Source organism: Copadichromis virginalis, linkage group LG23 (genome assembly GCF_057382275.1).
Source record: "Copadichromis virginalis isolate Kocher_CV1m ecotype Utaka linkage group LG23, C_Virginalis_male_GT1.1, whole genome shotgun sequence".
Lineage (NCBI taxonomy): Eukaryota > Metazoa > Chordata > Actinopteri > Cichliformes > Cichlidae > Copadichromis > Copadichromis virginalis.
The window spans coordinates 40,010,728-40,023,576 of record NC_140639.1 but is presented as its reverse complement, the minus strand read 5'-3'; the positions used below and the strand labels follow the sequence as shown (position 1 = coordinate 40,023,576).

The 12,849-nt window shown below is 39.5% G+C and overlaps 1 protein-coding gene across 3 annotated transcripts in view; it reads right to left on the bottom strand.

Annotated features, from left to right (window-relative positions):
* LOC146681621 (gamma-aminobutyric acid receptor subunit beta-3-like) overlaps positions 1-12,849 on the bottom strand; it is a 51,340-nt gene that overhangs the window by 12,394 nt on the left and 26,097 nt on the right. For all 3 annotated transcript variants that reach the window (XM_085449122.1, XM_085449121.1, XM_085449120.1), the window contains exons 5-7: positions 10,616-10,698; positions 8,132-8,269; positions 1,144-1,296 (exon numbers count right to left, since the gene is read on the bottom strand). In XM_085449122.1, coding sequence (XP_085305248.1) covers positions 1,144-1,296; positions 8,132-8,269; positions 10,616-10,698 — 374 coding nt within the window. The remainder of the gene's footprint in view (positions 1-1,143; positions 1,297-8,131; positions 8,270-10,615; positions 10,699-12,849) is intronic.

Genomic DNA, 12,849 nt, shown 5'->3' with positions numbered 1-12,849 from the left:
ATCAACATCTGTTCATTTGTGGCGTAATCTTACCACAAACCGCTTTGATCCATCGAATAATGTCACAGTTTTCACTATGTTTGCTGGGTAGTTAAACTCCATAAAGTAGTGATTTGCTCAAAGTAACCAAAACGTTATTTTGCTAACTGCAAAGCAACATTGAAGTTAGCATTAGCAATTACAAAGTTGAGAACAGTGTAACTCGGGACTCGCCCACTTCAAGTCACCAGTGGTTATTTTGCCTGTCGTCACTTGAAGTGATCTCTGGTTGCCATGTTGCTACTAATAAATGTTCAACACAATCTTAGTACAGACAGTATGCTGTTTTTACAGCAGTATTCACAGCTAGTACTTACGGCTAAACATGGTTTATGGCTACCTTGCATAATATTAGCGCTAACAAAAGCTATATCACATATACTTCTTTTGAGTTTCATCTTGTTTTGGGGTTTATAAAAACTAAAGGAAGAGACCACCCTCTCTCAGAAATAGGCAGTAGAGCTGTTTCCTTACTCCTTACGCTTGAACTGGACCTCTGTTATTTAGAGGTGTAGCTTAATGAACACTTAATTACCTATTTAGCATGTCAAGTATGAGTGTTGTGGAAAGCACTATGTATAAATTGCACCTGAGATATTACCTTGGCTGCCTTCATATCCTGACCATTGCACTTGCCTGATGTGTGGTCGGCTCAGCTTTACACAAAGGCAAAACTATGCTTCAGCCTCCAGCTTGAAATCTCCATAATTACATACCACTGACTTGTTTACTTGATCTCTGCATTGTTGAGTGCTACTAAACTGCACCACTCAAGTAGAGGTTAAATAATGCCCATTAGATATGTGATGAATTTGTAGCTCGTGAAGGCTTCTCAGTGAATTTGTACTTTTGCCCTACAGAAACTGTCACAATGGATAAAAACAGTCCATTAAGACATACAGGATGGCACTTTTCCTCAAATCTATCACCATTTAGTCCATCCATTTACAGGCCAGTTCCCAAAGCTCAGACACAATAACAGGAGAAGTTCAGACTATTTTGGGAATCAAGCTGAAGGAAGAAAGGCAGCTTCTGATTTCTACCAGTCCCCGACCTCATCTGAGAAAGAAAAATACTTGCTCTTAAACAGTCACCACTACTTACCTAGAGCCACTCTGGCTGCTGACGCATCATAGTTTATCCAGAAGGACACCCAGGAGAGGATGGTAATTAGGATTGATGGCATGTACGTCTGCAAAATAAAGTAGCCGATGTTCCTCTTCAGCTTGAAGCTCAGAGACAGTCGAGGGTAGGCACCTTAAGATAAGCGAGACAGAGACGAGTGGTTGAGAGATAAAGTAGGCAAGAACCTCTGAAGGTTCATGGCGTGTAATATAAAAACTGGTAAAATGAAACATATTAACATCCCTTAGACGTTATTTTTGCATTCACTTGATAATGTTTTAACTTTGTTCTTCTGAGAAGCATGCAGGGACACCTCGTGTTTTTGTTTCAGTTTCCACAGCAACCCCAGCAGCATGGGTCGCCATGGTAACAAGCATCCCCTTCAAACGCGCAAACGCACACTGACTCGCTCTCACACGCGCACACAAAACTGCAGTCATGCATCAGAGAGATGTGACACAATATTCAGGACGGTGATAAAAATTTCACCACGTTTTGATTTATCAATTCTCCACATCATCCACCTCCATAATTCATGGGTGGATTCTGAAGGATTCGGCATTACAAGAATGCTGAGCTTTATAAATGCATGTAGCGGTGCTTCAGAGGCTTCATAAGTCAGGAATTTCAAATTATAGCGCTGCTTTTGAGAGAGCATTTTTGCCATTAATTTTTTTTCCATGACCTGAAATATAAACAGAGTCTGTGCATGAAGCGCTGATATAAATGGCGTGGCACGGTTTCTCATCAATCTCCTAGCATTATGTCTCTATATAGATTTTATCTATGGCTTGTTACTCCCACTATTCTTAGACATTTTTCCATTTTTGTTTTATATTGGAGGAGAAGTGGGGCCCATTATGCTGTAATTGCCAATCCGTGGGTGTCAGCCAAAGCTACTTATGGTGAGCGTGGGTCCAATCGACTACACACTTGTGTGGAGTTTCATAGAGTCACTTAAAAAAAAAAACAAACAAAAAAAAAAAACCCACACCCAATCTCATTAAGATTCAGCACCAGCTGTATGTTAGATAGCAATAAAAATGGCAACATATAATTTCAAAAACAGGCCATACATCAAATGTTATTATGTACTCTAAGTGCTATTGACTGATTTGACTTTTTAAAGCATTCAGCACCCACAAACCCCATTTTATATCATGATGGATCAGTGGAATTATTTAGTATGTCATGCACAAAGCCCACATTAACTCATTATACTCCCAAAACAGTCTCGCACCAGCAGGCTATAATGCAGTGTTGGCCCAACTGGTCTATATGGGATTTGTTTATTATACTGAAGATATTCATAGTTCCCAGAAAGTGAATCCTACTAGGCTTAAATTCATTATTTTTCCACCTACCTATCAAATTTTTATCACCAACAAACAAATGAACAACAAAGTCTATACATGTACCACAAACACATACCAGACAATATACATGTACACTGAAGTCAACATGAAGAAAAATATTCTTTATTGATGCAAAAAAGACGTTTTTCCCTTGACCTTCGTGCCTTCATGAGTTCTGAAATATTTTTTAAAAAGGTCCCTGAAACATAATGATTTTTGCTTGTCTTTCGGTTTTCATTTAATTTATTTATCAAGTAGATAACATTTGTTCAGTTTTAATGCCACTTTTATTTCTTTTTATTTCTATAACTGCGTCCTTCAAGATAAAAACCATGTAGAAATACAGAAGTATATAGACAAAAGGACTAGGCCACCTACACATTACCCCTGCAGGAACTGCCATGCCATGAAGCTCCTGGCGCACAGTTTTAGTGCTGATCTTAATGCCAACTCAGCAGAGTGTTGGCAACTTTTACACACTTTGCACCTGAGCACTTGGTAACCCTGCTTTGGGACTTTACACAGCCACTTCATGGCTGAATTCCTGTGGCTCCTAAAGCATTTGCACTTTGCATTAAAACCAGCTTATCGTGGAATATCTAAGAGGGTAGAATTTTCATCAGTTGACTTAGCAACCTATTTGTTTACCGCACTAAAATTCAGTGAGCTCTTTCGAATGACCCACTTTTTGACAAAATTCAGATTATGAGGTGTGGCCTGATAGTTTTGTCCATCTAGTCCAGAGGTCTCCAACCTTTTTTGCACCACGGACCGGTTTAATGTCAGAATAATTTTACGGACCAGCCTTTGCGGTGTCGCGGATAAATACAACAAAATAAAATGATACGACCAAGACAAAAACTGTGGTATTTTGTAAATATAATAATAAACGCAAATTCACTGTGTAATTGTGTAACTTATTCCTCCAGAAATGTGCCAACAACACAGAGTAACATCCTCCTCGCTGCCTCTTAATGCTCTCTGATCGCTATGGTAACGCGTAAATATTTCTTTCAAAATAAAACAACTACAACATGGGAAAACACCCAGGGAAACCGAGCTAACGATAAAAACCCTGAAAACCATAAATTTCACACCCGAGCCTCAACTCTCGGGGCCCGGTGCCAAATGACTCATTACGAATGACTCGACTAATTAGAAACATGAACACATGCTAAAGTAATATTACACCTAACTAGGTGTAATAAAATATCCCAAATTATCCCATCACTTCCACTTACAAATAAATACAAGTAAAGCATGTAAGCCTAAAGTAGGGATTTTGGTGTTAACAGATCCTCGTGCCAATTTGATTGGTTGTTCCAAAGTTACCTCACCAAGCACCAGACATCCATGGATGTTGTTTGGTATATTTGGTTTTCCAGTCAGCTTAACAACAATCAAATCTAAAGTAAAAGCTACATCTTAGGGTTAGAGACACAAGTTGTTGGTTTGAGAGTCTAACCCTTGTCAATATCGGCAAGAACGTTTATGTAGGCAGGTTTGTCAGAACTGGAAAGGCTCTCTAATCCTGTAAAGACTTTACTGATTAGTTTATGGGTTCAGTCAATCATTTTGGGTTACACTGAATAAAAGAAAAAAAATAATTCGATTTCTAAAGGAGGCATATCTAGGGTGTGCTCACTAGCTGACACATTGCCCCAATACTGTGTGATTGTGAAATTTTACCTGGATGTATTGATTAAAATGAGTTACAAAAAACCTTATTTGGCCAAAACGAAGAATTTGACTCCGTTTGACTTTCACTAATCAACTGATTAGTTGCTTAAATGATTCACTGATCAATTAATTGTCTCAACTAGCTAATTCCATAAGCTTCTGTGTTTAATTCTTTGTGCAACTTTAACCAAAGCTTCATCTCACAGTCGAGCATATGTTAGCGTTCATATAAATACACAAAGTATGCGTTGTTTATCACATTCAATGATTCTCCAATATTTACAGTTTTGGCAGCAGTGAATAAACTCCACACATGCTGAACCTACACTTCACTGCAGTGTGAATATAGGAACAGACTGTGGCAATATCCCATTCACTCTTTTAGATGCAGCTTTAATGGCAACTCCTCCAGCCTAAATCGGAGCAGAGTATCTCCGCAGTAGCAGATGCAGAAGTGGCTCAGAAAAAGAGGAGGCTGAGGTTCACTTGTGTGTGGGTGTAGAGCAGTACTGGCTGTAACTGCTATACCAAACAACATCGGCAAGTGGGAGGAACACCATGTGCGAGGGCGGGGAGGAGAGGGAGGAGAGGGAGGACGGAGAAGAGGGGGAAAAAAACAGAAAAGGCGAAGAGTTAAGGTGATGATGGCAGTCATATAGTGGAGTCTGGGTAAGGCTGAAGGTGGTGACTTTTTTTGTCTGCTTTGACACGCTGATCGCAGGAGTGTTACTGTCAAGGTTTAGAAGCAATGAGAGGCTGTGTTGTATCCACTGACAGTTTGATTCTGGCAATGAGACGCATCTTTAAGGGATCCACTGACCCCATACGCGCCAATCTTGCACTGGATCCTGCTGCTCAAGCTTTCTTTATGAAGGTTGTTTTTTTAGCTTTCCGTGTTTTTATGTTGGGCTGACTACCTGCAGCTCAGATGAAGCACTGCATGATATAACTGTTTGCATTACTGGCTTTTAAAAGTGTATCGCAAGTATGCAGCAGAAGTCTTAGTGAAGTCTTTTTTTCTAATACCGTTGCTCGGCAAAAGTGAGCCAGATTTGTCCTTGTGCGCAGTCTGCAAAAGCTTCTTAATGAATTTCAGTCCTACATTAATTAAAAATGAGTACTTTCAGGGCTTTTTTTTCTAAAGCTGTTAACGAAGCATTTCTTGTTTTCTAAAACACACAAACTCGAAGGTATATTCGAGGCTTAAAGAACAACGAGTCACAGAATTAAAGCCACCCGCTTAGTATTTTGTTGCTTCTCTGTTCTGCCAAAAAGAGCTCTGACCTCCTGATGCACACACAGAGGATCTCTGGGGGTGCCGGACTTTGGATCCATTAGGTAACATCAGTGAATCAAGCTTGTTCTGATGCTTGATTGGTTTGGGACTAAGCGAGCTTTGTTGTGTTCCTTGAGTTGTTCCTGAGCAGACTTTTGAAACCATGGTAGCAACATCCATCTTTTCTATACAGTCTATTAAATGTTACCTAACTCAGAAATGTTGCCCTAGTGGCCATACAAGCATTTCCATACGGACATGCAGATATTACCCTCGCATCCAAACAGACAGTTTGTGTGTGTTTAAATGAGAAACACTGATGTGTTGAGGGCCTCATTTCACATGAATTTATGATGCCCTGAAACCCGGGTTTTTTTTCTTGCAGCGAGCAGGGTAGTTGGCATCCAAGCACACCTTTTAAAAGCACTAAGAAAAGTTATATTAAAGAAAGCCCGGAGGGAAAACAGGAGGAAGAGAAAAGAGGGAGAGAGATAGTGACAGATTGGAGGGATAGCAGGAAAGGAAAAAAAGGGAAGGGAACTAAAGGCTTGCTAGTGGCACATGACATGGACAAGACCTGATCATTAGGCAGCCTGGCAGGGAGCCTTTGATGTGCTTCACACATCCTGAGCGGGCAAGCAGACCACCGGACATTAAAATAATAGCCACCACCCACAAGGGACAAGCCGCCTCTCATAAACAAGAGACGCGCTTGCATCGGCACACTTACATGTGATTCACATGAAGGGCAGAGACACCCGCGTATGATGGTAAATGGAAAGCAGCCGCACGTGCAGTACAGACAGAGAAAGGTGCACGCGTGCTTCAACAGCATCTCAGCATGAAAAAACAGAAAATAACACAGAACGGCCACAACAGAAATGTTACGCACGCCCGAGAAGGCAAACAAAGAGTGATTTACTGTGCATGTCCTTTTCAGACCCAGCGTGGCACTTCCTCATGAGCATAACTTCTGTGAGAAATTACATTATTACTAAATGTCACACAGCTTTTATTTCCGAGGCTCCGGAGAAGCCGCCTTTCTCGATGTGTCCCCTCTGACCAGATTATATGGTCGCTGGTTTCGAAATGTTCATAAACACTCTGCGTTCCGGCGTAAATGTACACATTCAGTAACAGTCTGATTCATTTTGGACCTCAGTGGATGGGCGACGTGTCAAATCAAAGTTCATGGAATATGATTGAAATGAGGATTACTTGTTAAAATAGCTCCTCTACAGCGATCTGACACACATGAATTAGAACATGAAATGTGATACGGTAAATCCTTCATATACATTGACTTTACAAGTTGCCTTAACCTGTCATTTTGCCTTCTAACTATACTGAAACTCTTCCTCAGTGTTTCTTGTCATCCACATTTCATTAGAGGTTAAAGGTCATTTGATGATAAATAAGGTCTGAGATCTGCTGGCTCGTGACAATCTGTTTATGCTTCGTGTTTCTGAAAGGGAAAAAAATCTGCCCACATATCGGACTATCACAATATTTGAATCACTGAATATCGGCTGGGCTCTAGCAGCAGGATGCTTTGTAGTGCAGCGGGAGATTTTAGCCCACAGAGAGTGAATATAGTAGGGTGTAACAGTATTAAAGTAACATCCTCATCCTCAAGTGTTTGTCACTGTATTGTGATGACAGTGAATGAAGCTATACAAATAATTCAAAAAATGTTGATACAACTTTTATGTTAAGATACAATTTTCTTTCAAACCTACATCAATTTAGTTGTTTCAACATGAGCGATTTCTGAAAGGAACAACATTTCAGATCAGATCTGCAAACAGCTGTGTGACTGTTTAATATCATTTTTTGTCCCATCTTCCTCCCCTCAATCCCAGCTGTTCAGCAGGCTGCCTTGCCAGAGTCTGGTTCTGCCGGAGGTTTGTTTCCTGTTAAAAGGGAGTTTTTTCTTCCCACTGTCGCCAAGTGGTCACTCATAGGGGTTGCCTAGTTGCTTGGGCTTTCTCCCCATTATTTTAGGGTCTTTACCTTACACTATGAAGCATCTTGAAAGGATAGCTGTTGTGGTTTGGGGCTATATAAATCATATCGTATTATCTATATAAAACTGAATTGAAACTGAGGTTTTCATAAATAATAACTACAAACTTAGACATTCATGTCTTTAATTATGACTATTTATTATTATTGTATTTGAAACCAATTTTTCAGGGGCTTCTCAATCAGACTGCTGCAATCACACTGACTTGATAAGAGTCTTCAGCTACATTTCCTACTGATAGCACAATAACTGAACCATTACATCCATTAAACTTCACCTCTCTGGGTCAAGAACTGCCAGAAGTGGGCATGATATACTTTCTAATTTACCACATGTCCCGCTTAAGCACCATTCCAACAAGCTTGCGTTGCCTACTGCTGCATGAGGGATACTTCAAAGACGGCGCATTTCCTCATTTCAATCCAATTAAAAGCACCAATATATATATTATATCTGTTGATATAAGATCAACAGACATTTTGGCATGTTTGCTGCAGAAACTGATGGAATAATCAGCTCCCGAAAACAGGCCAGTGCATGAAATGGACAATATGATCTAAAATGTCACATCCCCTAGTTAGCCTCACCGTGCATTATTCCCAGAGGTAATCCAGCTGATGAAGCATTTACCTGTGGAAAAGACTACGTTCTTGGACACCAGCTTGTAATCGACAATGGAGAACTGAGGCAACTCGATCCGTGTCACCCCCGTCACAGCCGACTCGCCTCCCTTCCAGTAGAACTCGATGTCGTCTGTGGTGTAGCCATCTGTAGAAGAAGACGTGCGCAGACACACACACATGCACACCAAGGTGTAACCATCTGTCTAACCATCACTGGAGACCAAGACATGCAGTGTTGCTGATCATCCAACTGGGCTGTCATTTGGGAAGGAAATAAAAAAACACTTTTGAAGTTGTTTCCAAGTACCAGGCGCTTTTCTTAATAGCTTTACTTGGGGTTTGGAAAATGTCAGAAGAATTATAAAATAGACATGTCCAGTGCCATTAGCAGATCTTACTTTAGTATTTTTGTGGGGATGATACCAAAAACAATATAAATACAAACATCTACAATGTGCTTTGTTCTTACTCTAGCCGAGACATTGGCTCTAACTAGCCTTAAACTCTATGTGTTCCTGATAAGCCTAATCCTATCCTGCCGTATTGTTGGCATGCCAGGTGTAAATCAGTGCCCAATCAGAAGGCTGACATGAAACCAAGTGGTGCCCTGAGGATGTCTGTAAAGGACGAGCAGAGACACTCACTGCTGCTAAGTAATACAGCATTCAAACGCTGAGGAGTTCTCACAAATAAATATGTGAAATGTCTAACTTAAATCTGCTTGAATCAATATTTTTATATCGACATAACACGTGTAATGGCATCCCAGTTATTCGTAATAACACACCCTACAGAGAGATGGGATGCCCTGTCTGTAACGAGCCCTTTGGTGTCTTTCAGCTCATTGTTTTGGCCCACGCCATCACGGTTTCGTGTCACTGTTTCTTATCAGCCCTGTTTAAAGCCGCGATGGCCTGCTCGCTATCAGCACAAAACAGAACAGGGCCAAAGTCATTTGCAGCATTTAGCAGCTAAATGGCCACATATAACCTAATCTAACCTAACCTTGTTACTCTAAGTCAGTTGGTGATTCCTAATTGGCTGTAGGTGTGAATGTGAATTTCCCTCCAACTCTACATGCTCGCCCTATATAGGCTGGATAGGCTCCGGCACACTGGATCCTGAAATGGATAAGTAAACTGATTGTTAACAAAATATATCCAATCGGCCAATCGCATGACAGCAACTCAACACATTTAGGCATGTAGACATAGTCAAGAGCTGAGCTGATTGTGAGCACAGATTGAAGAAGAGAGATCAATTTAAGTGACTTTGAATTTTGCATGGCTGTTGGTGTCTCACCGACTGATCTCAGTACTTCAGAAACTGCTGAGATTTTTCTACACAGTGATGGAATGATCAAAAAAAGAGAAAACATCGACTGAGGGCTAAGTGTTTTGCACTATCATGTCAATATGGAATGTTTCCAGGACTTTGCTGAATTTGTGCCACAAGAAAGGCAGCTCTGAAAGCAAAATAGGGTTCAGCCTGAAACTAGCTAGGTGTACCTATTAAATAGGCCAATGGCTTAAATGAGCTAAAAATAGAGCGAATACTAGACTTACATTGGTTAGGTGACCAATAAATGAATGCTTACCATATACTTATCACTTTTATTTTTAAATGACTTGCCCTCAGGTTGATGCCTTGGCCTGCTGTTTGTCTATATTCCTGTTTTGCATTTATAGCTCTTTTTATTGCTTGTTTAAAAAAAAATATCTCTGCATGCAGAACAATAACCCCTGTGTTGTTCTGCATAATTGACACAGATTATGTAGACGTAGTTCAATATTATATTTGCTACAATAGAACCAGCAAGCAACCAGAGGAAAATGCATGAGGGTAAAGTCTTGCACAGACTCCTTTTTTTTTGAGGTTTTCTTTTATAGTCTCCAAAAGTAATTGTTATTTTGTCATCAATGTTACTTCATTACACCCACCAGGTTACTGACGAACTACTAAGGAGTTGTATTAGGGTTGAATTTTAGCAGCAGGTTTCAGAAACTTGACGCTGTTACTTTTCAAAACTACTTTCCTACATGCATTTTAACCTTACAGTACTTCTGGTATAAGATTCCATTTATAGAGGTAGAATTGAGTCTGAAACTATTCCTACCCTAAGTAGCACATGGCAACCTAGTGGATCTTTACGAGGTTAAATGAGGTGCAAACATTTGCAAAAGAAAGCATGACTTCTAACTAAATAACTGCACTAGATTGGTCTTTTAAACTTTCCCAAATCTTTATAGAAGTATAATATTGAATGAAATTAGCTAAGTATTTGTCATAGTCATATATACTACCCTCATCCATCTGGTACAGATTTAAAAGAAAGGCTACAGAACACAGAAGAGAAACACACACACAACCGCTGCTGTACCTCAGGTTGCACATTCTTTCATGCATCTGTAACATTTCACACATGAGACACTCTGCCTGTGCGCCGCTGTTGATCTGTCAAGCCCACAAGGCATTAGGCCTGTCTACTCACAGCTCTCTATCTCCAGAGTGCAGTTCTGTTCATCCAGAGGATACCTCCTGAGATCCATCATACATGCTGCTGTTGTAGTTATCCTGAAAAAGAAGGCATGGGGGGAGAGGGTATATTTTAGTTAACACATGTGATTTACTAAAATTGTTCTGAAAGACGGATCAGAAGGAGAGTGAAGATGTAAGGGATTTGAGGTGTTTTAAAAATAGCAATGCAGGTAAGCAGTTACCTAACAGAATAAGGGACTGCGGGAATACAATTAGATTACAGCATTAAGGTGAAAGCACCTATCATCTTTAAAGGAAACCAAATGTCCATTTGCCTTTTCAACCTGTCCCTCAGCTGGTTTCATATTACTGGAGACTACTGGCATTGTCATCTTAAAATAAGATTATAGCACCACCTCCTAGTTAAAATGCTGACTGTGTAACTGTATACCTAATAAGACTATAGATCATACAAGACAAGCAACGAACATGTTTGCTTTTGAAACATTTTGTGCTCCCCCTTCACCAAAACTGTCCATCCCTCCATCCTGCGATCAAGTAAAAATTTGTAAAAATAAAAATGATATTAAGGAAATGCATCCTTCCCTGTTCAACTGAACTGGGTCATGAGGAGGTATCTGTGCCTTTTGTTTATCAGATGTGCGAGCTCAAACGACTGATAATCAGACAGTTAAAAAAAGCAGCAAAGTGAAATGCAAATTCAAAATGATTTAGGCTAAGTCTGGCCTGATTAAAAGCTGGCTGCTTGGCAGTTAGCCACTGGATGTATTCACTGAGCAAAGACTGAGATGAGGCTCCATTATGTGATATTATTATGCAGCAAAAATTACAGCAACATAATAAGAGGTCTTCAACAGTAACATTAACAGTAAGCATTACCACACATATTATAGATTATATGGACTTCCAACACATTTTCCAATACATGACACAGATTATCAATATCACTGAAGCTTCTCTGCTACCTTATCTCTTCATTTCATTATGGTAACAACAAGAAAAAAAAACTACCTACACTGTATTGATTAGCAGTTAAAAAAAATTTGTTGATTTACATTAAATCATTAAAGTAACAGTTTTTAAATTAGAACATATTGAAAATCCATGGATTTGGGGACATTGGAGTCGAAGGTGTTTAATCAAAAAAAAAAATTCATATGAATAAAAGATGATATCTAAATGGCATAAATTGGAATATAAATTACAGCCTCAAAATCCAACTGATTATCAGAAAATGTCATTTGATAAATTAAACCTGAAATAATTGCATTTGGTTGTGGGTCAGTTTTAATCTTTTTTTTTCCATGCCACTCTGTCTAACAAAAGCCAGGTCAGAAACAAATATCGTACACTGTACCAGTTAGCGCGTGTTAGCTAATATAACCCAGTGACATGAAGTCCATTCTGAAATAACCAAATGCCTGTGTTACGGCTTTTTACTTAATTATTATTCATTACTGCATTTATCAAAAACACAAAAATTGTTGAAGTATCTCTTTTTATTTGGCATACAGCTAACTACCTAGCTAGCTAACTAGCTAGTCTTAGCTGTGGGCTTGTATTGAGCAAAAGAGAGTCCAATTGCTGATTTGACCAAATTTTCAAAAGACTCTACAGTAGCATGTGAACAGCCGCAAGGAAACTATTGCTTCAGCTGGACAAACTAACACATGCAGCTAAATTCAGCCAACAAAGACTCAATGCACAATTTAACCCCATCAAAAATTCATGTAAAGGTACAGGAGAAGTCATACAAGCTATAAGACATTGGTATAGCTTTTGGGTTGGAAAAATAAACCAATGCAGAACTTTACCAGATCACTGCTGACCTATGTAAACACTTTCATTAGGAAGTTATGGGCTCATTCACTCATTTTGGGTCATACAGAATAAAACATTAAATCTGTATTTAAATCTCAGTCACGCTGTGTTTCAAACAGCAGGATTATCCCTGGTACTCTGAGTGTTCGGTATCATGGTCAGACCTGCCCCTCCTTGTCACACTGGATTTTTTAAACCAAGACAGCAACAACAGAACCCTCATTTCAAGGTTTCAAAATGATACTTCAGAAACCAGTTTATAACTTCAAGGTATAACTGGGTCAATCCTTAATGCCATCTATTTGAGTAACAAATAATGTTAGGCTAACAGTACTCTTGTGCCCTCGAGTAGTCTGTATTCAATGCAAATTCAATTGCTAGCCTATTATCTTACTACTACAGTAT